Source organism: Oryza glaberrima, chromosome 2 (assembly GCF_000147395.1).
Source record: "Oryza glaberrima chromosome 2, OglaRS2, whole genome shotgun sequence".
NCBI lineage: Eukaryota > Viridiplantae > Streptophyta > Magnoliopsida > Poales > Poaceae > Oryza > Oryza glaberrima.
In genome coordinates, this window is record NC_068327.1 from 33,691,871 (window position 1) to 33,719,091 (window position 27,221).

A 27,221-nucleotide genomic window follows, 5' to 3' on the forward strand; every position below is an offset into this window, starting at 1 on the left:
CTGTTTTTTCTTTTCTTTTTTTTCTTTTTTTTTTGATGATGGGAAGAAATGGTTTTGGGGCAGAGTGGTTGGTTGGAGGTGGGCTTGCGCATGATGCATCATGGCCCATTGGATGATGGATCGGTTGGGCTTAATTTTTGTTTTTGGAGCAAAGCAATATGGGCCGGCCTGGTTATATTCGAAGATGGGCTGCTCTATAACTGGAGGCCCAACCTGTATTATGGGATGAGATCCCAAATGCAAAAATCACACAAGTTTGTCATGATTTTGTCGTAAGATCTGTCCTTTTACGAGTGGAAATGAATAGATTCACGGGCCATGGACTTTTCTAACAATAGATTAACGCCAGCGCACACTTCCTGGGCTCCTAAACAAGTGCATTTTTTTGCAAAAAGAAAAAGAAAAACTTTATATATATGAACTTACTTGTATAATCCATTTTCCAGCTTTACAATAGTTAATTCATTCGTTTATACCCTTAATAGTTATCACAAATCATTCGGCTATTCAACCATTAATTAATTAAGCACAAACATTCAGGGCGGTGACAAGATGGGGTCTACCCTGAGAATTATCCTAAGAACTTGGAAGTTCAGGGACCCATGCACAAGCAACTTTGAGTTTACGCTACAGTTAATTAATATAAATCGGAAAATATCTCTCAAGAAATTAGAAGTCAACTAACACAAATCATATTCCCCTTATGATGCAGTTCTTTTCTCCCCTTCCATTGTAGGAGTAGTAGCTTTCACTTGATGCATCTAGCACTGAATCTACAGCAAACGGCCAAGCTCGACTGCAAGTTCAGCAAGCAACTTGGCAGATGCATACACAGCATCGAAGCATCCAAGATCGATCGCCCACCTAACACGGCGAGCTATCTGTTTTCCAGCGGCGAAAGAAACCACGGGCACGGCGAGTCGGCTCACCGGCCGGCCGGTCGGTACTCAGTACCAAACCAAAGGTCAGGATGATCCGGCTTATCCACTGCCACGTGACCTGGGCCCAAGAGAATCCCGCCAGCCAATCGCCGCGCGCCACGTCGCCCGCTCTGTCCCTGTAGAACACACAATCATGTCCGAATTCCACGTCAGTCCACATCCAAACTTGGAGAAATCTGAGAGAATTACTCACACTAACCTGACTTCTTCACTGATGAATGCAACCCATCGTACTTGGTAGTAGTAGTACATATCCATATAACCATATCCTGTTTCAGGCCTTGTCAGTGACACCTTGGTTAAAACCACCCATGCACCATTCTGCTGCTCTCAAATCACTATCCTGAATACACTAATCTCAATCTAATTACTAAGTTTCAGCCAAACCTCAGAATATGCAAAATAGTCATCTTCAGCTTGCAATTTGCAGATCCATAAGTTTTGCCATATGCATGGACTATGATAAATGCCACCTCTGAATCTCTGATAGCAGAAACAAATGATGATGAGATACTAACAAGCACTAATGGAGTATTAAAAAAGATCTGAGCATGGATGAGGTCAAAGTCCACCAATAGGATCTGAGCAGTAGCAGTCATTGGTGGGCCAGCACCTCCCATGCATTCCTATCCACCTCAGCTCCCTGACAATAGACGCAAGTATCCAGTTCACTATAAATGAAGGCCTCCGGCTACGATCTGCAGGAGAAAAAACAGTCAGAAGCTAAGGAAGAAAAAGTATAGACACAGTGATACAATGGCCTGCATCAACACATTCCAGAGCTGCTCCGTCCTCAAGGGAGCAAAGATCAATGGTACCAAGATCGAAGGAGGGAGGGGATCACCAACCTTCCGGTGCCGGGCATCGACGTTCATGGACGGGAGCCTCCGGCTAGAGATCGACGAGAACCCTGAAGCCATCATCTCCGGTGAGTGGCCGGAGAACTTCTCCCTGCTCAGCTACGACGATCTCCGCGCCTACCTCCAGTCACAGGAGGCCGCTGCTCAAGCCGACAACCAGGTGCACTGATCACACCATATATACATAGATTCTTCTTCTTCTTAAGGTCACCAACTGTCGATCTTCTTCTTAAGATCTTGCTGAACTCTGAACTGGTTGCATGGTTGGTGAATTGACAGCGTGTGGCGCTCCTGAGTGAAGCCATGTCGGCGCCTGTGCTGGTAGCCACTGCCGAGCAGACGCTGGAGGAGGTTGAGTGCCACTTTGAGACGGTCTCAGGTCTCCCAGTTATAGATGCCAGCCTCAGATGTGTTGGAGTGATCGTCAAGAGTGACCGGGCCAGGGCTTCTCATGGGGTCAGCTCTCTTTCTCCTCACACACACACATACATGATGCATCCCTCTCACTCACGCACATACTCAACAACAAAAACAAGTGCTGATCTATTGCTTCTTGTAACAGTCAAAGACGAAGATTGCAGAAGTGATGACCTCTCCAGCCATCACTCTACCATCTGACAAAACAGTAATGGGTAATCCATCGTTGTTTTCACCCTTATGTTTTTGGTTATTTTACAACTTAGCTACCAGTTAAGCTAACAAGTCATATGCAATATCTACAGATGCGGCGGCTCTGATGCTAAAGAAGAAGATCCACATATTACCAATTGTAAATCAGGACAGACAAGTGATAGGTGAGTTTTGAGCAGTGGTCAATACAGAAAAAAAAAGGGCTTGCATTTTTTCCCCTTGATTTTATACCATCCTTAACATTGATAATTCAGAGTATGTTGCATGCTAAATGGAGTTCCAAACACTATTAACAGGTATAGTTACCCGTGCTGACGTTCTTCGCGAGTTGGAAGCCCTGCTGGAGGTTTAGACGTGCAGTGGTCCATATGCTTCGGCCTTGTTGTATATATGTAAATATATGCCATGGTGTTTTTGAATAGCAGGCATCTCTAATCTGTAAGAGTGTTGTAGCGCGAATCACCAAGATAAGCCTGAGAAAATAACCGGAGAGCTTTTCTTTGTACAATAAGCACACTATCAGACCTCCAGTGTTGTATGTCTGTGAAAAAAGTTTACGTTAGTGAATGGTCTCCACAGCAACATAGATGAACGAATATGCCTAGCTATCTTTCAGAACAAAACCACCAAGGTGCTTCAAAGATGGATATAAAAGTGATCTTATTGAAGTTTCATTGTCAAAGGATGCATAGAACAACAGGACTTAACAGAAGAAAATAGGAATGCCGATGCAAGAGATATGCCTATTTGGTGCAAGAGATATGCCTATTCGGCTATTCCTTAGACACCTCTGAGCACTAACAGGAAAGATGGAAATGTGTTATACCCAGAACCACAACAGGTCAATCAAGATAGATGGAAAAAAAAAATCAACAAACACCCATATCGAATGTGACGAATCTCTAGATAAAAAAAAAACCCTGATATTATAAGCTGAAGGAACCATAAATATTTCAATCTCAGGAAGACCCAAGAAGAAAGAACATACTCAATTTGTATGTCGTAGCAATGCTGAGCCTGTCATAACTCAGATTCGAGTTGCTGAGACTTGCCCTTGTTGATCTTCTCCGGAAGCAATACTAGCAGCAGAAACGGGCATTGATGTAGTAGAACTCATGTTTTCTGGTGAATCAGAAATGACTTTCATCTCTAGGTTTGGAATTACAGGCGGCTTTGTCCTCCGAGTAACAGTCATTTTCAACCCCTCAGTTGTGTGAATCGTTGCTCCAGTTGTCATCTCAACCTATCATATTGATACTTCACAGTGATTATCTGTATGTTGATAACTATGAAGAACCAAGAAGCAGACAGAAATTATACCGGAGGTGCTCCTGGAGCCATTTGAAAATCAAAGCGCCTGACAAGCATTGCAGTTGCCACCACAGTCTGCATACAAGTTCCGGCATATCCATGTTATTAGAGTTGGAATCTTGCATGCTCAATAGTTATTACTACATTATTTATCATGGCATGAGATATAATGTCCTTATGGTAGACAACAGAAGGCTCAAGGCAACAAGGTTCAGTAAGACTGGACCATATATAAGTTTGCTATGTTTCCTTAAAATGTCATTTTGAAATTAAAAGAAGAAATCCTTAAAAAACTAAAACAAATTACCTCGAAAGTGGCAAACATGTCACCTACACATTTCCTTGGTCCGCCACCAAATGGCAAGTAACTGAGAATTCAACAAAACATGTGAGTCCCATTTAGCTATGTAGATTCATCAAATATATTAAATTAGCCAGTGAGGCAGTGACAGCTAACGGATGCTAGCCGTAATACATAGAATGAAAGCTACCACAACCCAAATATTGGAGCTTAAAGAGTTTGACATGCCAACTGAAAATCAATAATTTGGATGTTGTCTTGAAAGAAAGATGTGTTCCGCAGTAGTTCAATCTAAGCTGACAAAATAATGGGACATGTCATGTGCCAAGTAAATGCAGATTACCATTGTGATGCCTAGGAGACTCGCTGTACATTATAGTTGATGATCGTTGGTTGTTTTTCAATTAACATGATTTGCAGGTTACAGGTTTTATGCTGTGCATCAACTCCCTGCAAGACTGCAACACGGAAGAAGTTTGTAGTCCAGACAAAAGTCTTCATTAACTCAGGATGGCACAAATTGTTACGTCTTCTAATCAAGTAAGGATTTTGTTCAAAGCACCTCTGATGTTTGTTGATCCATACAAAGGGTTCTGCTGTTGACATACTCTACTATTGTCACTTGCTACAGGTAAGGAACTTATACGACACACTATCAGTTTATACAAAATTACTATTTCAGTAAAAAAAAAAAAAACTATTTCAAGTACTGTTTCTGCGTAACCAGTTACAGTTCTGGCGATATGTGGTAAGGTTGAAAGTACTTTCAAGCACTATCAGTTTGAAAGTACAATAGCATGTTGGTATGTTGCTTATAGCCATATGAATATCATTTTAACATGATTGTCATAAACTGTGGTTTAGCTCCAAAAACCATAAATTTAGGAATCAAGTCATCACAGTTATCTCATCTTTACTGCTTCAAAAGAAAAAGGTCCAATTTTTCTTTATGTTGTTGTGACTGCCTTATGCACTTTCTAAGATTGTGGCTATGCACATGCCAGCATTAGCACTAAATTAATACGAATCACATGAAGAAAATTTGATGATTTGCATCAAAGAAACAAAAATCAGCTAGAGTTTTTGTTTTTGTTATCTCTAGAATAATTACAACAGGTGCATTGCATGACCAAATAACTTACTGTTAGTAGATGTAAAAATGCAAACTTCTCGTCAAACAAGAACAAAACTATACCGAGCATAATCAAATGTCTACTGATTTTTGTAGTAGAAAGCAGAAACTAATAAAATTGGGGGGGGGGGGGGGGGATTAGAGTGATAAGGTGCATCCAAATAAAGAGCTAATGCATTTCATAGCATTAATAGAGATGGAACCTGAAATTTTGGTTTGTTTCATTTGGATTTGGTCCATCCAAAGGCCATCTTTCTGGATTAAAAACATCTGCATCATCCCAATGCTTTGGGCAACGATGTAGGTTCCACACGGATATGAAAATGTCTTCTCCCCTGGGAAACAAAGGGAAAAAATATCTTATCAGAATTATAGGTGAAGTTCAAGTTTGTACTATTTTTTTAAAAAAGGAACAATTCAGACAATCAAATATCCTAGAGCTATGGCCAGAAATGGTATACAAGCAGAAGACAAAAATATATCACACAAGATTGGGAAGATATCTTCTAAAAAAAGATTGGGTAGATAACTTATACTTGCACATATCTTAGGCCCTCTTTGTTTAGGCTTATAAGCTAGCTTATGAGCTGAAAAGTCTAAGCCTAAACAAACAAACAGCTTTTTCGTATGTTTTTTTAAAGCCATAAACCATTGTTACACTATTAAGACAAAAGCTAGGTTGGAAAAGGTTTTTTGGCTTATGTGAGATAGAGGTATGACTCCACCATTAAACTTAGGACTTTAAATCCATTGGCTTATAAATCATATAAGCCCCAAAAAAACTGACTTAAAATCCTAAACCAATAAACTTAAGCCTAAATAAAGAGGCCCTTAGACTCAGTTTCACCAGAACTTTACTGGTGTGAGACTAGGCATGATCTTTCTGTTTTCCTATTCCAATTGTAACAACAGTCAACAGGACTACAGGAGAAATTTCCTACACTTGAGAAATAAGTTCTTCTAGAGTTTTCTTTACCGGCCAATTGGGTACCCTCCCAGCGTATCCTCCTCAATAGAGCGACGAATTAAAACTGGTGGCTGTGGATAGAGTCTCAATGACTGCAAAAGTGGTGATTGAATGACATATTCATTCAGTGATCATACTCATTGTTTAATGAGGTAGCACTGTTTATCACTTACTTCGTTAATTACTCTAGTAGTATACTTCAATTTCTTCACATCCTCAATTGTTGGTAAACGGTCACCTAGAACAGTATCAGCCTGTCCATAAGTGAGTGAAACAAGTCATTTGCAACTTGTAAGATGTAGAAGCACGTGTCTCTAAAAAAACAAACTTAAATGTAAAAGCGACTTTACCTCATCTTGGAGCTTTGCCATTACATTTGGATACTGCAAGTTACCAATGCCAAAAGAAAGGTAAAATATGAGTGGCTTGACGTATACAATATAGCATCTACATTAATACATCAATGATTTGAGTTGCTGAACATATTTTCTTTTGGGAACAGCTACGGAACATACTGATACCTTAGATAGAAGATAAAATGTCCATGTCAAGACTGCTGCGGAGGTCTCATGGCCAGCAATGAGCATTGTCATCAGATCATCACGGAGTTGCTTGCTGGAGACCTAATGAAGACAAATTGAAGCAATGTGAGGACCAGAATGTTTGGAGATCTATAATATTTTAAACTGCAGGTACACCGTACATCATCTCCAGATGCCAAAAGAAAGTGGAGGATACTGGGGTCTTGCTCATTCATGTATTCTTCATGAAACTGCAGATCTTCTTCCTCAACCAATCTCTGCAAGAGTAACAGCAGCCAATCTAACAGACTTGTTTTTTTAAAAAAAAATTATAATAAGGTCAGAACATAAGAAAAGTTCACCTTGCATATGTCAATTAGTTCATCAAGAGTCTTATTTATCAGTGCAAGAGCTTCATTGACCTTCTTCTGCCGCGGGGAAATATCTTTCCATATGGGTATTTCCCAAGTTGGTATAGGAGAAGTGCTCCGCATTTCTGCTTCTCGCAGTGTCACATACACTGCCTGATCATCAATCCAAAAAAAGGTAAAATTTTAAGAAAACAAACATGAACAAATAGAATGTATAATGAATTCCAAAATTACAGTACAAGACTGAATACTAACCTCAACTATTCCATTATCGTAAGACAATGAGTCGAAATCATAATTGAAGACTGCCTTCCCAATGACATCCAGTGTTAGTCGAGAGAACAAAGATTCCATCTCCACATCCTCTCCATCCGATGCTGCCTTGTCCAACTTCTGGCAGAGCCGATCCGAAGCTTCTCCGAAGAGACTTATCATAGCGGTAACGTACTGCAAAGCGAAATTCGGATGAGTTGAATTACATTCCGAAGAACAAATCATGCTAAACCTGGTAGAAAAATGATGTAGAACCTTCTGGTGCATTGCTGGTACAATGGCGCGCCTCCTAACACGCCAAATCTCCCCATCAGCAGGGATCAAACCCGTACCCATCACAAACTCTAAAATTTCTGCCAGAATACCCTGCACCCACCACATTCAAAATGCACGCCGTTAATTTCCGGAGCACAGCCTAGAACACGTCTACATTCAAAATTGGACAACACAAAACCTTGGAATAAGCCTTGGAGTTGTCCCTCAGGATGTGCTTAGCTATAGCTGGATCAGAGACAATGAGGAAAGACTGGGGAAAACAAGAAAAGAACAAAGTTTAGACCATCAATAATAACACAATAATAACAAAGTTTAGACAATTGGTCGCATCACCTTAGGGCCGAAATTGAGGCGAAAGATGCCGCCGTAGGCGAGGAAGAGATCATAGAGCGGGATGAAGAAAGCCTGCCCTGTCACCGCACTCATAGACCCCACCGCCTGCGGTATCTCCGGTCCGCCGCCACCGGCGACCTTGGTGAGCAGCGCGGCGGCTAGCTCCCCCGGTCGGCCGAGCTTGGCCAGCCCCGCCGCGAGGGGAGCAATCCACCTGAAAAAAAAAGAGAGGGAGCTCTCCATCAGATCATCAACGGAGGGAAGGCGCCCGCAACGTGAGAGAGGATGAGCACTGACGCGGGGCCTTGGGCGGTGAACTCGCCGGACGCAATGCGCGCCGCCAGCTCAGCCTGGCGGCGCCGCCGCCGCTCCTCAAGAATCGGGTCGGAGCCGTCGCCACCACCGCCTTTCCCGTTGTTGCCGCCGGACGCGGAGCAGCGGAGGAGCAGACGGCGACGACCTGAAGCAGCAGGAGGAGGAAGGCGCAGGTGTGCCTGGCCGGAGCCGAGTAAGCGGCACGGAGGAGCAGCAGCAGCGGCCGCAGAGGAGGTAGCCGCCATGGCAGAGGCACTCACTGACGTCGCTGAGCTCATCGCGAGAGCTCCTCAGTGGTGGAGTGGAGTGATGGAGTGAGTGGAGTGGCGCGAGGAAATCAATGGTGGAGGTGGAGGATGAGGTGGTGGTGGACGTGGGGCCTGCTCCTCCGTTTGTTGAGCTGCCTTTCCCGCGCGCGCGACTCCCGGCCGGCCAACCAGACAAGACGACCAAGCCATCCTCCGGAGATGCTACTAGAGTGTGTAACGGAATCTTCAGAGACGGAATCTTTGTAGCATCCCTCTCTTCTTCTCCGTTGCTACAATGAACATAACTGAATTGGCAGCTAGGATCAGTCTCAACAGATAAAACATACTATATGGATTAGTAGTTTTATCTTATACTCCCTCCGTCCCTAAATATTTAATACCGTTGATTTTTTAAACATGTTTGATTGTTCGTCTTATTCAAAAAATTTAAGTAATTATTAATTCTTTTCATGTCATTTGATTCATTGCTAAATATACTTTTATGTATATATATAGTTTTACATATTTCATAAAAGTTTTTGAATAAGACGAATAGTCAAACATGTTTAAAAAAGTCAACGGCGTCAAATATTTAGAGAAGGAAGGAGTACTTATACTTCATTCATCTCAAAATATAAGTGATTTTGGGTAAATATGACATATCTTAGGACTATAAATCTAAACAGACTTAAAAAAATAAATCCATAAAAGGTAGGATATATCACGTCCACCCAAAGGGCCTGTTTGGGGGAGCTTAAAATTCTGAGAAGCAACTGGTTGGTAGCCAACTTCTGCTGAAAAAGCTGGGTTTTTCAGCTTCTGACTTCTAGTTCATTTCTGGATTCTACAACTACAGCTTCTCAGAATCTGGACCAAAATCTAAACCATTTGAGGGAGCTTCTGATTCTGAGAGAAGCTGCAGTAGCTAGAAACTCCCCAAACAGGCTCAAAATCTTCTATATTTTGGGATCGAGCTAGTAGTAAATAGGAGCAAGATTTTCTTTGGAAATTGTACTACCAAAAGACTGTGCAGTGAAGTATGGGAAATCAGAATGACAGAATAGGGACGACAACTGCAGAGTATATCATAGTAAATTTGATATACCGACAGAAAGTGCAGGTTTTCGTGTGGCGGCGGTTGGGGCTTCAAGATACCGTGAATTGGACGGTAATGGCATTTTTCTACCTTCAAGTGCAAACAGCAATTGTCCTGGAGTTGGATGTTGTTGCCAGAGTATAAAATTGGAACACGCTGTAGCATAACTGCGATGGCAACGTGTAAAACAATCATAAGAGGTTCGCATTTTATTTTTTTCATTTTGAGATGATCAAAGGAAGATCATGTACCTGATAGGTAGTAGTATAACACAGGAAACGGTCTCCATATCCTATCAGCTGCAGCTCCAATTGAACATTCAGATGAGATGAATCCAAGTGCAGCCTCTTCTAGTACAAACTGTACAAGAGCATGGGGGGCTCTCTGAAGAGATGATTCCAATGCAACTCTTTGCAAGTTTTCGAAGGAAGACATTGGCACGTCCATTTCCATCATCCAAGTCATCGAATGCAGCCAGAAGAAAAGTAGTTTTCACAAGGCTACAACTTTGTATTCTTCCTAATAATAAATGGAGCGGAAATAGAGAGGCAATTTTATGTTATCTTCAAGGTGGAATCAATCATGTCGTGGAGAAAAGAAAGCCATCTGTATGTGTTTCACCTTTTTTAAAACAAATTTCTAATTGGTAACCGAAGGAACACGGCGCATGTCGATAAGCATCCTGCAGCTTGGAGCCTTGGGCAAATCAGCTAGCCTTCAGATAATGCTTTCCTCCTGAACCATTAATCACCTGAAGAGGACATCACCTGAAGGGGACAATAGTAGCTTTAGGAACAGGTTAAGACGTCCGGAAACTTGGAAAGCCAAATACAGTGATTATGTACCTTCGAGTGTGAGACAGTTTTCTCATTGAAATTGATACCTTTTCCACATACGCCTGATCTGATTGTGGACATGGGTAGAATTGGATCCCATATCCAAGTACAGAAAGTGTGCAACATCTGTTGGTAGTTACACTAAAGTCCCTCCCAGACTGTTTTTAAATAATAATAACCTCTACAGAGAATTGGCACAGTGAACACATCAGGGAATGTCAGTAAAATTTAACAGTTGCTGTTGCAACATAAACAACATGTTCAGAAGCTCAATGGCTAAAAGGATCTAGCACTGCAACGTTGATTCGACACGAGTGGAACTAGTGCGCACTAGTGGTGGCGCAGAAGCTTGAAGCAAAGAAAATTGTTAACGAGTACATTTGGTTACGCACACGCAAATCAACTAATGGAAGAAAAGCCAAATTAACGAGCAGGCATACTGCACAAATCAAACTACTCGCACACTTTTGTAAGCAATTACTCCCTCCGTCTCTAAATATATGACGCAGTTGACTTTTTTAAACATATTTGACCATTCATCTTATTTAAAAACTTTTGTGAAATATGTAAAACTATATGTATACATAAAAAGATATGTTTAACAATGAATCAAATGAAAGAAAAAGAATTAATAATTACTTAAATTTTTAAAATAATACGAACGGCCAAACATTTCTAAAAAAGTCAACGGCGTCAAATATTTTGGGATGGAGGGAGTATTAATTTGCCCAGCATGTGTTATTACTGATCCGAAGTGCAAATGCACACAGATTTTTGCCGTGATCCAAACAATAGCTAAATCGGAGCACCAAATCGACCACACCCACCAGATTTTGTAGCAGACACAGCAAAAGCAGTAATGCAGGAGTACCTTGGAATGAAGGAGATGGATCCATCGTTGAAGCCCTAGGATGCTATTCCCTTCGTCCTCCACCGCCTCCTCGCTCGAACCGCATCGTTGAAGTAATCTAGAAGTTCATGGGGTCCATGGGCACCTGGCTCGACGGCGGTTACGTGGAGAGACGCCATGGGAGTCGCGCCAGACCGTACAGCCTGCGGGTGGGAGGAGATAGGGGGTTTCGGGTTCGGAGAAGACGGAGGAGGAGAAGGAGATCAGTTGCAGATGCAGATGCAGCGAGCTGGAGCGAGTGGAGGAAGGATTCCTTCGAACTTGGTTTCGTGGGAGGGCGCCATGGGTGTTCGACGAAATGCGCGATCGAATCGGAGGGGACGACGGGAAGCGATCAAGCGAAGGAGAAGGCGGTTTTTCAAAAAGGCCCCTGGTTATGATCGCTGTAAATTAATTTATTTACCTCATTTTCCCAATTTCTACTCATCAGTTTTTCACATGCACGCTTCCTAAACTTTTAAACAGTGTGTTTTTTTTAAAAAAATTCAATAGAAAAGTTGCATTAAACATCATATTAATCTATTGTTTAAAATGTTTAGACTTATACCTAATTAATCATATGCTGATGTGTAACATCGTTTTTCGTGCGAAGAGGTGGAGTGACTTAGGCCATTCCCAACCCAATGATTAGAATGGTGCCCATAGTATTAAATAAGCTGCCACCTAGTATGAAAAATAATGTGGCAAGTGAATAAATGAGAAAAGATGAGAAAATCATGTCTTGCATGAGACATGGTTTCTACACAACATCCAAGACATTATGTGAGATAAGTAGCATTAAATTTAAGTATGGAATAGTGGTGTTTGCATTGGAAGAGTAGTATCTAATACTAGTTTATTGATGATGTGGAGTTTATGGAAACTATGTCTAGTATGTTGGGTTGGTAATGGCCTTAGCCTTAGTAGCGGTCGAACAGACTTTGCAGAGAACGAATACAATCCATATTGCCGAACTTGTCAAAATATAATACTGTATGTATATCTCCAGAAGAACAATGGCAATGTAGTTCAATAGTACAACATCGGTGTGTACCATTCATAAGAAAAAGTGGGGTACAACATCAACCGGGCAGTATTAGTTCATATCCAAATCTCATGCTATAGCTTGACATCCTGCAGAAGTCTTGCAGCCATCGCCCCACATCTTCAAGTACAATTATTTGTGCAAATGTTAATGTTGGCTTTAAAACTGCATCTACCTGCTATACAGGATGATATAAAGGCCTTCAGAGTTCGGACTCAAATATCAAATTTTAGTACAGCTAGGAATTACAATCCAGCAGATAAATGCCCATGGATTGCGTTGTCATATCTGCATATATTTACAAAATGGAGTAGCATGAACATAGAGCACAGTCAGCTTTGTCAGCCACTGTAACACTGAAATCTTGTGTGAATGAAATGGGACAATAGACATCTTTTTTAACTGCATTGGTTCTTCTTCTGTAGATACTGACTAGAGATATCGACTGCAAAAGAAAAACGAGAAAGCATGTCGATCTATTACTACATGATTTCATTCACATAAGGACCAATTAAGAAGTTTACAGACAATAGTTACTACATTTCAATTTCTCAGTATTTCAGAATAAGTCTACAGAAAATAAGTTGCGGTGAACTGTGATTTAACCATGACCAGTGCCCGAAGAACAGCATGGAGAGATGACTGGTCAGACAAGAGCCTTTAGGAACAAAATGCAACACCGTTTATTGTTGATTGGATCATATACAAATAATGCAATCCGCTTATGGACAAAAATCAACAAGGAAGATACAGTACATACTACATTCTGGAGAACTTGATAGAAACAAGCAAACATTTTAGGTCATCAACACCACCAACAACAACACTACTCCAGCACGTCTCAGCAGCAGATAACGGCTAACTTGCAAAATGAATACCCTTATACTATACTATACTACCTATGTATACTACCCATGCTATAAGTTCATTAGTATAGAGTTAATCTGAATTGTTGGATCGATAGTACAATCCACTATAATATACTCCCTCCGTTTCTAAATATTTGACACCGTTGACTTTTTAGCACATGTTTGACCGTTCGTCTTATTCAAAATTTTTTTGTGAAATATATAAAACTATATGCATACATATAAGTATATTTAACAATGAATCAAATGATTGGAAAAGAATTAATAATTATTAAAATTTTTTGAATAAGATAAGTGGTCAAACATATTTAAAAAAGTTAATGGCGTTAAATATTTATAAACGGAGGGAGTGCGATGGTATGGAGCACGGCAAAGTAACTCTAAGGGAGCTCAGTTAAAATAGGTTGGTTTGGATTCCGAGCAAGCTGTTCCCGGATTTTTTTCTTGAGTTCACCTTCCTTGCGCCTTGCTTCCTGTTCCTCTTCCGCCCGGGCAGTCTCATAATCAGCGCCCGCCGCGCGCGCTGCTCTTATCCTTTTCTCATCGAAGTGAAACTCAACTCTGAGCTGGACTTCGTTGATGTTTAGGAGAAACTCTAGCCCAGAAAACCCAATTTCATTTTTTATTAGCCCTTGGACCTGCAGCCGCTCAAGTTTGAGCATTGTTCCTTCCTCAAACTTAACTGATTTGGTGTACCATAAATCTGCAAGCTTGAGCACCCTGAGGCTTCCAAAAGCAGTTCCAGTCTGTGGAGGCTTGAAATGAAATTCTTCACCCTGAAACGGTGAAATCACTAGAATTTCCAGCTTCGGTAGTTTCCCAAGGAATTCCATAGCAACATCGTGCTCCAATAGCCTAGCGCCCACTAGTTTTAGCTTCACGAGATGCTGGAGCTCCTTGATCCATTCCGGCAACGTTTTCAGATTGCCGTATAGCTTGAGGCTCTGCAGGTTTTCCGGAGGCGAGGATATATCATCCAAGCAACCACACAAACCCGACATCCCTGCTGAACTCACAGACAGTGATTCCAGCTTGCCGAGGTTGGAAATGGCCAACCTAAACGATCTTCCATTCTTCTTGTTGATGCCAGCCACTCCTAACTTGTGTAATCCTGTGAGCATTCCGATGTCTCGTAGGATGGCATTTCCCCTTCCGATATTCACGTCCCTTAGTGTGTACAAGTCTTTCAGCTTTCTGATCCCCTTTGGCACCATAGTGCCATTTTCTTCATATACTCCCCTCATGAGAGATGGGAATTTCACGCAGCAAGCGAAAGTGCATGCATCACGCCTGGTAAGGGCCTTATGGAGAGGGCCATCAATGTCCCGAAGAAGAGGAAGGCAACATGTTGCACATAGATACCCCACTTTACAACACCTCTCTATTAAATCATCCTTTATCCCCGTTACATAGTCTCTTTTGAGCCCAACATGGATGTACTGTAGCTTCTGCAGCTTGATGATAGTTTTTGGCAAAGCCTCTACATATGTACCTCTGATGTCTAGCATCTGGAGTTGCCTCAGGTTGCCCAAAAAATCTGGCAGTAGATCAATACCAGCGCATCCTCGGAGAGAAAGGAACTTTAAGTGAATAAGCTTCCAAATCTGATCAAGGTGATGATATTTTAGACCTCTAGTCCCTTCAAAGTCGAGCACTCGTATAAACCTCATCTTGCTAGAAACGAAAAATGGCTCCCAATACCCAAACAGAGATAGCGATCGTATTCGGGACAGGTCCACTATGCCCTTGAATTCATCCTTATCTCCCTTCCAGTTTCTACTTATAGCAAGATGACGAATTGCGCCATGGATGTACGAGCTGCAGCCTTCCTCCAGCCTAAAAACAAGGTTTTCCTCCATTGACTTTGAGATGGCGATGTCACGGATGAGATCATGGACTTTGCAAGAGTCAATTGATTTCCTGCTGCGAGCTGATTGCTGGAATGGTAAAATCATGCTTCTATTCTTGAGTTCCAAGAAGTAGTCGTTAGCTATTTCAACGGCAGACTTCCCATGGGCCGCAGTTGAGTAACCTTCTGCTGCCCACCGATGCACCAAACGCCTTCGACTAATGATCTGGTCTTCAGGAAAAATGGACAGATATAAAAAACATGACTTGAGATGGTAGGGTAAACCATCATAGCTTTTTTCAAGGACGGTTCTTATCATTCCAAGCTCTGGATTCATTTCCAACTCAGCACTGATATTCTCGTTCAATTTTCTCCACTCTTCTGGGGTCTTTGGTCGGTTTGCCAAGAATCCACCTATGACAACTATCGCAAGGGGGAGTCCATCACACTTCTTTAGGATTTGTTTTGCTTCTTTAACCAACTCAGGATTCTTCTGCTCATCTAAATATGTAGCCTTCTCAAATACCTGACATTGATACAATTTAAGCTTTATTGTGCTCTAAGTAAAACAAAAAAATAATTAAGTTTAGAAATATGTCTTTACTATTAAAACTAGGGAATGAAGACCACCGTCACATACCAAAACAAAGTCACATCTAACATCCATCCAATGCAGGTCATTTTAGGAAGTGCATCGCTATGGTTGTTTTTTTACCCAACCCGCTATTGTTGTGAGAACAGATTAAATTGTATATGCATCGTGTGTATGCTATTTCTGTGTGCACAAATATCATCTTGATTGGATTACTCAAATGAATAAAGAATATCAAACCAAGAGAAATGGAGCACGCCTATATTACCTTCTCACTCAAGAGGCACAGTGCATCATTAGGTTTAAGAACTTGAAGGTTGTGCACAGTTCCATTTTTCCCTGAGCAATGATTGGCAATATTTTCTTTTCTTGTAGTCACAATGATTAGGCTTGTCTTTTCCAACAGGGGGAATAACATTGGTTTTATCTGGTCCCATTCTGAGGTATCTGAGAAATCATCCAGAACAATCAAGCTTCTTTTCTTTTCTAAAAGCCTTTCCAATTGCTTAGTCAACTGGTCAAGCTCCATCGATGCTAGTGATTTCTTACTGCTGACTCTATTTTCTACCAGTTCTTCTTTCTTAGAAGATCCTTCATGTAGTCGCCCAGCCAAGCTCCTAAGGAGCTCTACAAGATTGAAAGGACGCATGATTGTGACAAAAACATACTTGTCAAACTTGTCGCTCAGCTTTGGGCTTTGATAAACACCTCCAACTAGGGTGGTTTTTCCAAGGCCACCCATTCCCCACACAGAGATCACCTGAACCTGCTGGCTATTGTCTTTTAAAATTAAGTCTATTATTTCAGACATTTCTTTCTCTCGCCCAATAAGTTGCGATTCCTCCGAAGCACCAACACTCGTCCTAATGCGAGTAAGACTTTTTCTAACCACCTTCTTCTCATCAGCATCCATAGATTGATCATCTATAATCTCACCATGGGCCACTGTATCATTCGAGATAGACACTGGCTTCATTGAGCCCTCTCCATTTTGGGAACCCTAAACAAAACAGAGCAATGATTAAGAACAACTTTTAACCTTAACTTTTCATGGACAGTGTTTAGCCATGTTTTCAACAACAGCAGCAATAACAATAATAATAATTCCTTTCATTACTTTGCAGTCTAGTATAAACCTTAGTTTTTGAATCCTAATTTGAGAAACTTAAGTATCTGATTGTTTAATATGATGATATGTATTAATTTAACTTTGAAAGAATGGGATAAGTACACTACATTTTATCCAAAGTATGAGAGGATACATTTGCTAGATTAGCCCATTTTACAACCATCTCTCTCAGATAGAGGAAATAAATCTCCAAATTAAATAAACTGTGCTAATTGGATATGAGATCAAATTCTCCATATCAAAATTATTTGTAAAATAGGAGCTTCATAATTTTAATTGTGCAAAGAGGACTTGTGCTAAATTACATACTTGTACAATTTTGTGGCTCAATCTGTTAGTCAATTTCGGTATCCAATATTTTCCCTTCAATACCATCTGTTCTACTTTCATTAGCATTGACCGTTAGCCAACATTGGAACAAGAAATGGATTAGAATTTAAGGCTGCTGAATATGAATGGATGCCAGCAATCACAGTGGCAGATGAGGGAATCAATATGAATTTAGTTGCCCTTTTTTGCATCTTTGTCTTACTTGTAAGCCTGTATTAGACCATTTCTTTTTCTAGCATACATATTTGTTTTGACAAATCCAAATACATATATTTGTGGCTGCAGTCTTAAAATGCTGAGTGCATGTATTCCCAAAATACAAATGAGAGAAAGAACTAGAGGGGGCACTTAGGTCATGTTTTTCTAATGGGATGGTAACTCCCATGCACTTCAACTAGCCTACACAATTGAATTAGAAATTATCTAAAGGTATAACTGAATTAAAAATGATATCGAGAGGTATGCTTGAAGAGTGAGTATATTACCTTGTCGTAGAATGCGTAAAGGGTCTGATCAGCAGACAATTGCTTTAGCTCTGAGGCTTGGCTTTCTTGCCCTGCACATAAGCTTGCAACTTCAACTTGAGTGCTTGACACTATGATTCGGCTTCCTTTCTTGCAGTTTTGGAAGCATTTCTTAATCTGGTCCCACTCTTCAATGGTGGATAGGTCATTAAGCACAATTAGACACTTCCTATCATTGACATGTTCATTGAATTCCTTAGCTAAATCTTGTTCTGTCTTCTCTTTCTCCAACAGAGCTTCAACCCCTTGGGTTGCATGAAGCTGATTCATCAAGGTCTGGACAAAGTCTCTTGGACTGAAAGGATGCATCACCCTTACCCACGCACAGCAAGGGAATCTGATTTGGACATCTGGGTTCTCGTAAACCGCCCTGATTATTGTTGTTTGGCCCATATCACCACTTGTTCCCCAGACCGCGATCACTTTAAGGTCCTGATCCTCATTGTTGATTAGTTGGACAAGATCCACTCTCTGATTGTCCTGCTTTGCGGCACGCCTTGCATCGTCAATGCCGAATATGGCTGTAGCAATAACGCTAGATTGCTCAGCGGAATTGATGGTGGCCTTGGCAGAGCCCTTGATGAGGTGGTACCGCACATTCCTCTGGCTGACATCCTCGACCTTGTTCCTAAGCTCCTTCATCTGCTTGGCCACACGGTGCCGCTCGAGCAGCGTACGAGGAAATCGCCACCAGGATGGCCTCTTAAGATGAACAGCGAAATCCTGGAGGCTGTCCTCAACATCATAGGCAGTGTCACGGACTTGCTTCACCCAAGTCTTGACCACCTTGCTGTTATCTTGCTCCTCATGCGCCTCCATCATGAAAGACCTCATCATCTCAAGCTCATCTGCAACAAATGTGTGGTCTTTCTGGATACCAAGCTGCAAGGCCACCTCCTCAGCAAATGCAGATTTTGCGTAGCCAAGCGCTCCATTCAGCACGGATTTGCCCACACTCAGCGCCGTCGCCTCCATTGCTCTGTTCTATTTTTGAATGGATTTTGTGGCAGAGTTGATGATCATACGCCTCGTGACAGACCTATATATCAGAATAAGCAACATATAAGCCCTGAATTCGATTTCCAGAAGAAGATGCTATTGTTTGATGAGAAAAAAATAATGAAATATCAAGAATTCACGTGGCTGAAGCTAAAGTAGCAACTTTTAAAATAACAGAAAGAAAAGAATAAATGGCGAGAGTGAGAGAGTCGGAGTCGAAATAAGGACTTGGTGTTGCTTCCTTTGATCCTTTCAGATGACTTCCACTAAAAAGGAGCGGCAAATTAATGCATGATTAATTGAGTATTAGCTAAACAACTTAAAAAATAGATTAATATGATTTTTTAAAGCAATTTTTCTACGAAATATTTTAAAAAGCATACCGTTTAGTAGTTTGGGAATCGTGCACGCGGGAAACGAGGAATCGTAGGTTGGGAACCTTAACAAACGAACTCAACCTAAATGATAGTAGAAGAAAGAACTTGGCTTCTTTTCTCTCTCTCTCTCTCTCTCTTTTTTTTTTTACCTTTGTGGCATATGTGTAAGAATGAATGCTCATTGAATATAATATCTTGAAAGTAATCGTATTCCAGCTCTCCATGTCTACAATAGCGATGTCTACCTTTTTCTTTTTTACCTCCATGCTCTTTTAGGACGAGATTTGGAGTCTCACATGTCTACTATTTCACCATCAAGGCATCTTAAAAGTGAATTATATTCCATAAATATAATATCTTGAAAAGGAATGATATTCGAGGCTTTCGAGCTACGGCTGCTAGTACAATGCAGAGAAAAAAAATGTAAGGCGAAAGAGAGCAAATGGACTGGTGTTCATCCAGGCAATTGGCAGTACCTGAATCTGTGAACAGGGGTGAATCTATAATCTTCACAAGTGGAACAGACGAACAGCACGCACAAGGCAAATGTGCTGCAAAATATATAGGAGTATGTTCTGACTGTGAGAGTGTGAGTACCAACACCAAAATTCCAATAATTCAGGCTTTCATCACTATCTAATGCATACCAAAATTAGAAGCTCAAAAACAAACAATCTGAAAGAAACTGCTCGAAATGTACGTAGCACTACTACACCTTTTGTGGCCTATGACTATGAGAGGGTGGTCGCAGAGGCCGCAAGCTTGAGGTGAGAGACGGCGGATGCCTGACGCCAAGGCACCGTTGCCTGTAGCCGCTCGCCGACGAGCCACGCCTGCTCCCTGACCGCCGTTGCCGCTCACACTCGGTGCCTCGGTAGTCAGTGCTCAGGAAGGGATAAACATAGCCCATGTGTTAAAGAAACAATCATCATTATTGTAGGGTCCAAGGACAAAGCGCACCAACCCATTGTACTCTCTCCTCGCAAAATAATCAATTATGGAGGATGAATTTAGATATGCATTTGTCCAGATTCGTCTGTAAAAGTTATATGGTTTTTTTAAGGAAGTACAATGCATTTAAACGTGCTCCCTTTGCACTATTAGTGTAAAAAATATATATATGAAAATTATATATGTTTGCCAATTTTTTATAAGTATAATCAAACTTAAAATAAAGTTGTCTGTGAAAAAAATCAAAACGTCTTATAATATAAAATGAAGTGAGTACCGAACTAGTAATAGTCATTTATTTTTAGATAATGAAAGTTTTTATTAAACTTAATTAATTAGTACATAAAAATGATACAGTACTTTAGAACACTTCTACCTTGCATAACTAGTAATGAAGGTATATATGCTACATTCTTCACTACACGTCTACACCAAACTGTGTTCAGTGTGTTCATGTGACAGTGGTAAAGTTGTTTCAGAGAATTGGCATAGTGAAAATCAGGGGATGACCTGAACTGAAACTCACAGTTGGAGTTGGAACGGAATCAACAAGTTCAGAAGCTCTCAATGGCTAATGAACAGATTTTTTTTTTCTAAGATGCAAAAGCACTACTACTATAATGGAGTAGTATAGTACCTTGAAATGGGGGATGCCGATCCATGGTTGAAGCCCTAGGATCCGCTTCCCTTCGTCCTCCTCCGCCTCCTCGCTCGATTTGTCTTCTGGGACAGGACATCCAATCGACTTACAAGTGCATGGGGGCGCCTGCCTCGGGGGTTGAGATAGGGTTTGGGGTTTGGAGAGGACGGGGGAGGAGGAGATGTGCGGACACTGCGAATTCGGCGCCGTCATGGTGTTCGACGAAATGCGCGAACGAGGCGTTGGGGACGACGGGTGAGGAGCGGTGGGGACGGCGATTTTTTTTCCCCCCTCCTGGTTGCAACTATGATCACTACCATTGGTCGCGAACGAGCAGAATTTGCAGAGAAAAATAGTCCTACCACCGACGAGGAGTCAATGAGCTCGCCGGTGACGGCACGGCGGCGGCTGACTCCTCTTGCAAGCCGCCGGCGATCATATGCACTCAACTTCTCAAAAAATGTACTAGCACCCTGTGTATATCTTCACCTTCACATGAACAATGACAGTGAAGCATAGTACTCCGTAGTACAAATTAGCTTGTACAATACTCCCTCTGTCCTAAAAAAGTCTAATTCTAAGGATGAATGTGGAGAGAATACTACTCATAAGAAGAAAAGGTGGAATACAACATCAACTGGGCAATAGTTTGGATAAAATTTCATGCAAGTTTGACATCCTTAAGAAGTCTTGCAGCCATAGCCCCGCATCTCCTGATTTCCCAGTCGTCGTCCAAGTTGCCGGTTTTGGCTTCTGCTGAATCCTCTGAGCCAGTACAAGGTCCACCACTCTCAGCTCCAGTATCTTCATCATCTCCTGGATTGGAGACAACCTCCTCCTCCTCCTCGTTGTTGCCGTTAGCGCTGACCTCAGGGATCAATGTCGCTTTGGGGTCCATTATGTAAAGATGAATACTAGGATGTTGGTATTTCGCATCCATCTGTGTTAGAATTCAAGAACAGCGTGATGGTAGAGAATATCTTTAGCACTGATGCAGAAACAGATAAATGACAAGGGAAGGGAGTTCTGATAAGATGAACTCTGAAGTGTGTACCTTCGATTTCGAGACGGTTTTCACATTAAAATTGCTTTTCCACATTTGCATCATCTGTTCATGGACAGTGGTAGAACGGATCTCGTATCCTAGCTGGGTAGAAAGCAACAATATTTACCTCATATATTGTCAATAACAAAAACAGAACTGTTTGAATGGTGGTGAAAGCAATTACCATTATTTTTGTTTTAGGACCAGATAATGCAATGATTGTCTCCATTAGAGGTTGCAACAGATGTTCTGAATAAACCTTCAAAAACACACAGACAAAAGAGCAGTAAGCCATTGCATTGTCTCTGGACTACCAGTGCTGTTATCAATTATTTTTGGCTATTCTGCATTTCTGCTAAAAGGCTATCCTCTGCACTTAAATTTCAATCCGTAAGGCATGCCTATAACTTACAAAATCTAGAGAAGCAAGTGCTCCCGCACATTTGTAACATAACCAAGAAGAAAAGATTAGTGAATTTGAGGAAAACTTCATTTAGGTTAATATCTGAGAGATTCCTCATGTAAAAATTGGCAACTTATTATTACAGCAAGTGACCATGTGCAATGTCGATTGCTAGCTACACTAAAGTCTCTCCAGACTGTGTTCTTAAAGAACAACTGAAATATCATGACGCATGAAATTTAGCATATCAGTAAGTAGGATAAGCTATTTGAGGCACCAAACTCAAGCTGCCAGCGCAGAAAACTTACAACATCAGTTCCAATGATATAATCGAATGGAGGATCAACAGCTCTTATATGTTCTTTGTTCCCCCAGTCCAATTCTGCAACGGTAACAGAGCCGATGGAGCCTGTTTGCCACGTAAAATCAATTGTTAGGAGAACTAGCAACGTTCAATTGTTATGAGAAACTTCCACAAACTTAACTAACCACTAGGCACCACTTATTGTCGCATAAGATCTATGCATTTGCAATGACCATTGCGATGACCACATCTTAAGTTCTTAACTCTTTCAAACTATGGTTATGGCATGTTTCATGTATAAAGACAATGGTAATGAGTGGACATTCATTTTTGTACTTAGATAACAGACCTGAGTCAGAGTTTGACTGTGAAATCCAAGATTTGTTGCGTTCAACATTCCTCAAAAGCAGCGGGAGCACCTCAACTTGGTCTGTTGTAACCACGTCACAACCCAGCAAAGCCATTCCTGGGGAGAAGCACAATTTTGTTATTGGGCAAGCACCATCAAAATTCAGATAGTATCTCTGAAGGTAATTTGATCCATCTTACCAAGCCCAGCTAGACCGCAACCAGCTCCTAACTCAATCACCCTTTTCCCTTTCAGTTTAGATGGACAAAATCTACCTTTCCTGCTATTCTTTTCCTGGACAGAATGGGAGTAAAACACCAAATGTCAAGTGTACTGACAGTAATAGGACTCAAATTCTCCAACAAGTAAAGTTACTGAAATCAAATTCTAAAAATCACACCAATGCTAGGAAATAAAGCTTCCAAAGTGTGGGAACTGCAATGTTCTATATATGTTGGATTTGAGGGAGCACCACCGAATAGTTCCGGCAAATTGCATGATTATCACATTTATCTGCTTCAACTTGTACAGGATAGCTCAGTAGTCCAAAGAGAAGAGATTACCAAGAACTTGGCGAACACCATGGATGCATCCCAGACCGTGGTTCCGAGGTGCTTCGAGTTAGGATCCTACAAATAATATGCAGCAATAGAAGCAAAAAAAAAAATCAGGATAGCATTCAGCATCACCACTCCTTCCCACATAGCATTACAAACACAAAGATGAAGTGTTTGCTTCTCTTACCTGAGAAATGTGCAACCGATGGCCCAGCAACTCCAGCGAAATCGCGGACGTGCTCGGGGAGTTCAACCTTCAATCAGGATAATCACCATACATGAAAGAAGAACAAATGTTACGCCAGCATCGCCATGTAATCACTAATCAATAATCCGTTTGCCCAAATCTCTTGCCACTAAAACCAAACTTAGATACTGAAATAGAAAGGAGGGGGATGGGGACTTGGGGGAGGAGGAAGTGGTTCCAACGCTGAGAAGGTTTGCTTGCCTGTCGTGGTCCATGGCCTCCCCGGAACTGCTTCGCCTGAGCTCCGTCGAACGGCAGCGGCGGCGTCGAGGAGGAGTGGTGTGTAGTGTCCGGAGGGAGAGATCTCTCTAGGTGTAGGTGAACTGGGCTCTAAATGGGCCTCATCCAATTCAGCAAGCCCAAGACCGGCCCATTACATGCGAGACTCGAACGGCCCACGAGTATTCTCCTCGTCGTCCTCGTCGTCGTCGTCGTCCACCTCTCCCGCTTCCGCCGCCGCCGCGAGGCATGGGACGCCGGTCAAAGCTGCGGCGCGGCGGCCGGGCCATCACCGCCATACCGGGGGGATTCCTCCACCTCTCCCTCCTCGCCTCCCTCCGCCGCCGCCCCTCGCTCCAGGCGCACGCGCAGCTGCTCCTCCTCGGCCTCCCGCTCCCGGCGCCGACCGCATCCCGCCTCCTCCGCCCGCACCTCCGCTCCGGGAACCCCTCCGCCTCCCTCCGCCTCTTCCTCCGCGTCCTGCGCGACCGCGACTGCGACCGGCGGCCGTGTCCCGTCGACTCCCAAGAGGATGTCCCCGACTCAAGCTCCTTCTCCGCCGCCCTCGCTGCCTGCTCCCGCCACGCCTCGCCGTCGCCCGGATTCTCTATCCATGCCTTCCTCCTCAAGTCCAGATTCGCCTCCAACGTCTATGCTGCAAATTCGCTCCTCCACTTCTATGGTTCTTTCGGTCTCCACTCCCTCGCGCACAAACTGTTCGATGAAATGCCGACCAGGGACACCGTCTCGTTCAACACTCTGATCAGTTCATATGTGCAGTCCTGCTGTATTCACGATGCATTCGAGGTATTCAGGATTATGGTGGAGAGCGGGTTACGGCCGGATGGGTGGACCGTCACGGCATTGCTTGGTGCATGCGCTGAGCTGCAGGACTTAAGGGCAGCAAAAGCAGTGCATGGAGTTGCCAGGAGGATGCTAGAGCCACAAGTGTTTCATTCAGGAGAGGTGGCAACCAGTTTGGTGGATGCATATGTGAAGTGCAGAGGCATGGAGCTTGCCAGGCAGGTGTTTGATTTGGCAGAGGATAATGCAAGGAATGCAAGGTTATGGACAACCATGGTGTCAGGGTATGCAAGAGCTCAGGAGTTTGACATAGCTCAAAGATTATTTCATGAGATGCCCGAGAAGGATACGGTCGCGTGGACTGCTCTGATAGGTGGCTTTGTCCGAGCAGGGAGGTACAAGGAGGCAGTGGTGTTGTTTGAGGAGATGGAAGAGGCAGGGTTTGAGGCAGATGAAGCCACAATAGTTACAGTGCTTTCAGCTTGTGTTGGTTATGGTAACATCGATCTGGCAAAGAGGCTTCATTGTCTTGTGGGGCGTGATGGTCTGATTAACAGAAATGCAAAGCTTGCTACTACTTTTGTGGACATGTATGCAAAGCATGGGTGCATACAGACAGCTCAGGAAGTGTTTTCTGGTGTTGATGATGATTTTAAGACATTGGAGTTGTTCAATGCTATGATAAATGGACTTGCTCGGTGTAAATTTGGTGAGAAAGCAATTGCACTTTTTGATGAAATGGGGTCACTTGGGCTCCATCCTGATAAGATAACGTTTGTGTGCATCTTGTCTGCATGCAGATACAGCGGCTTGGTATCTCAAGGGTTTCGTATATTTGATTCGATGGAGGAGAAGTATGGCGTCAAACCAGAGATTGAGCACTACACTTGCATGGCTGATCTTCTTGCAAGGGATGGACAACTTGACAATGCGTACATTTTTATCCAGAACATGCCTTTCAAAGCAAATTCTGTTGTGTGGTCATCTCTTGTGAGAGCATGTATGCTCCACGGAAATATTAAGATCAGAAAGCTTGCAGAGGAGCAACTTCTTCAGCTTGATCCCAACTATAAGCCTGAAAATCTCCCCTTGTCAAACTTATTTTCTGAGGGAAAAAGAAAAGAGCGAACTGCAAGGGTGAGAAAGTTTCTGAACCACAAGCCTGTGTGTAAGCATACCAAATAATAGAACATAGCTAAGACTGGAATATCTGTAAGTGCTACTCATACTTCCCACCCTTAGACCAAGCTGATTAATTTGATGCTTGTTGGGCAGCTGATCTTTACAGGACACGGTATGAGTGGGGATAATACTGTTCACCACATAGAGATGGTTGCCATAGCATTTGGGTTCGTAAGTTCAGTCCCTGAATCCCCTGTCTAACCTTGGGATTCATGACAAATTTTAGTAATCATCATTCAGTGTTAAAGAATCTGTTAAAAGATTTTCGACAAAGATGGCTGAATGACTGCCAGTGTTCACAAGATAAATGGTGATGCATTTGCAGATCTTGTGAACACTGGCAGTGCGTTCTCTAGCTATGGTTTGCCTTTTGTATACATGGTGCACGCGGAAACTAAGTTTGTGCTCAGTTCAGTAAAAAGAACCAGAAGTACCCAGGTTAATCTGATAATAGAAGTCATGGCTTCTGAAATTACTGCACAGCAGCCCAGAAGAAAAAAAAAGGTTGCAGGAGAATTTTCAGGGCTATGTTCTTCCGTAAGTTTTCTATTCACAGTTTAGAAGTTTTGCGAGTGTCCTTTCTCCATGGTACCTAAGATATAGTAACTCTGGTGCTGAATGTTTAAACCCAGCACCTATTATTGTCATGGAAATTATTATTAGCTTATAGAGATATGAGGTCATCAAAATACTGTGTTCTGTTGACATGTATCTAGCTTAATTGAGGTTATCAAAGCCAACAACTCACTATTGAATGGAGATTGACAGCTGACCTAACTTTGTCAAGATAAATGTAACATTCCACAGTGTATGTGTAGTTGAATTGCCAAGATAAAAGCATAGAAGGGAGCTGACAGTTGTAGTTGCAATGGCAAACTCCAGTCTTATCTTTCAAATCCATGCTATCAAATATCTTGTTATCATCGCTTTCCTCCAGTACTGATACACTTTTTCGCACTGATTTTATCCAGTTAGATTAAGCATGAGTCACTCAGTTTATTTATTGAAAGCCCTTTTCACCCATAAGAATGTTAATGAGGTGATGGATAACCACTGCAAGAGCTAACTGTTATGTTTGTTGCTGCAGCTTTTGCTCAGTATAAACATATAAGCATACTCTTCCTGAAGAATTAGTGTATCATACCAAGCTTAAGCAACCTATGAGTGAGCATGGGAAAAGTATGCCCTTTCCAATCATTTAAACTATGAGTAAATTTGGTACGTACCATCACAAAGTTCCTGGTGTTGGAAAATACCATCGCAATGAGCTTGAGTGGAAAAGTACCATCCAAATTGCCCAGTTTGTTAGAAATGCTCCTACCGTCGCTTTGTCCGTTTGAAGACGTTGTTGATGATGCGGAATGGCGATGATGCCCCTGCAAATATTTCAGCATTTGGCGCCAAAATTTCCAACTTTTGGAGCCAAAATAGATGCTTCGGGGGATATAAAAACCTAGATCCTTTGGACCTTATCATTCCAGCTTCTTGACATCTTGTTCTTCTCTT

The 27,221-nt window shown here is 42.1% G+C and overlaps 4 protein-coding genes and 1 pseudogene across 6 annotated transcripts; 2 read left to right on the top strand and 3 right to left on the bottom strand.

The window, feature by feature from the left end:
• The first annotated feature begins 1,635 nt into the window (after nucleotides 1–1,635).
• On the top strand, nucleotides 1,636–2,942 carry LOC127762699 (uncharacterized). Its single transcript, XM_052287169.1, has 5 exons — nucleotides 1,636–1,961; nucleotides 2,081–2,257; nucleotides 2,364–2,433; nucleotides 2,524–2,595; nucleotides 2,728–2,942. Exons 1-5 carry the CDS (start codon nucleotides 1,698–1,700, stop codon nucleotides 2,781–2,783), a joined length of 639 nt encoding a protein of 212 aa, XP_052143129.1. The 5' UTR covers nucleotides 1,636–1,697; the 3' UTR covers nucleotides 2,784–2,942.
• LOC127762697 (protein LUTEIN DEFICIENT 5, chloroplastic) lies at nucleotides 2,825–11,689 on the bottom strand. The gene is made up of 21 exons (XM_052287167.1): nucleotides 11,283–11,689; nucleotides 10,421–10,592; nucleotides 10,197–10,342; nucleotides 9,827–10,094; nucleotides 9,666–9,742; nucleotides 8,214–8,784; nucleotides 7,917–8,130; nucleotides 7,762–7,833; nucleotides 7,563–7,673; nucleotides 7,290–7,481; nucleotides 7,026–7,187; nucleotides 6,846–6,941; nucleotides 6,664–6,765; nucleotides 6,493–6,525; nucleotides 6,316–6,396; nucleotides 6,152–6,234; nucleotides 5,379–5,510; nucleotides 4,050–4,110; nucleotides 3,752–3,817; nucleotides 3,420–3,674; nucleotides 2,825–2,972 (listed from the first exon to the last, which is right to left on the bottom strand). The coding sequence occupies exons 6-20, from the start codon at nucleotides 8,507–8,509 to the stop codon at nucleotides 3,459–3,461; spliced, it is 1,917 nt and encodes a 638-aa protein (XP_052143127.1). The 5' UTR covers nucleotides 8,510–8,784; nucleotides 9,666–9,742; nucleotides 9,827–10,094; nucleotides 10,197–10,342; nucleotides 10,421–10,592; nucleotides 11,283–11,689; the 3' UTR covers nucleotides 2,825–2,972; nucleotides 3,420–3,458.
• A 1,173-nt stretch (nucleotides 11,690–12,862) lies between these two features.
• Nucleotides 12,863–20,738, bottom strand: LOC127764787 (disease resistance protein PIK6-NP-like). Of its 3 annotated transcripts, XM_052289701.1 has the most exons (5): nucleotides 19,730–20,596; nucleotides 19,491–19,565; nucleotides 17,600–18,677; nucleotides 15,924–16,655; nucleotides 12,863–15,589 (listed from the first exon to the last, which is right to left on the bottom strand). In XM_052289701.1, the coding sequence occupies exons 3-5, from the start codon at nucleotides 18,611–18,613 to the stop codon at nucleotides 13,595–13,597; spliced, it is 3,741 nt and encodes a 1,246-aa protein (XP_052145661.1). In that variant the 5' UTR covers nucleotides 18,614–18,677; nucleotides 19,491–19,565; nucleotides 19,730–20,596; the 3' UTR covers nucleotides 12,863–13,594. The 3 variants fall into 3 exon arrangements, with proteins under 3 accessions (XP_052145661.1, XP_052145663.1, XP_052145662.1); XM_052289703.1 differs by lacking the exons at nucleotides 19,491–19,565; nucleotides 19,730–20,596 and adding an exon at nucleotides 20,603–20,738; XM_052289702.1 differs by lacking the exon at nucleotides 19,491–19,565.
• Nucleotides 20,739–21,060: 322 nt separating this feature from the next.
• On the bottom strand, nucleotides 21,061–23,849 carry LOC127764789 (uncharacterized). Its single transcript, XM_052289704.1, has 9 exons — nucleotides 23,712–23,849; nucleotides 23,451–23,517; nucleotides 23,270–23,335; nucleotides 22,907–23,000; nucleotides 22,707–22,823; nucleotides 22,362–22,462; nucleotides 21,835–21,909; nucleotides 21,660–21,752; nucleotides 21,061–21,545 (listed from the first exon to the last, which is right to left on the bottom strand). The coding sequence occupies exons 1-9, from the start codon at nucleotides 23,723–23,725 to the stop codon at nucleotides 21,267–21,269; spliced, it is 906 nt and encodes a 301-aa protein (XP_052145664.1). The 5' UTR covers nucleotides 23,726–23,849; the 3' UTR covers nucleotides 21,061–21,266.
• Nucleotides 23,793–27,221, top strand: LOC127764788 (pentatricopeptide repeat-containing protein At1g31430-like; annotated as a pseudogene).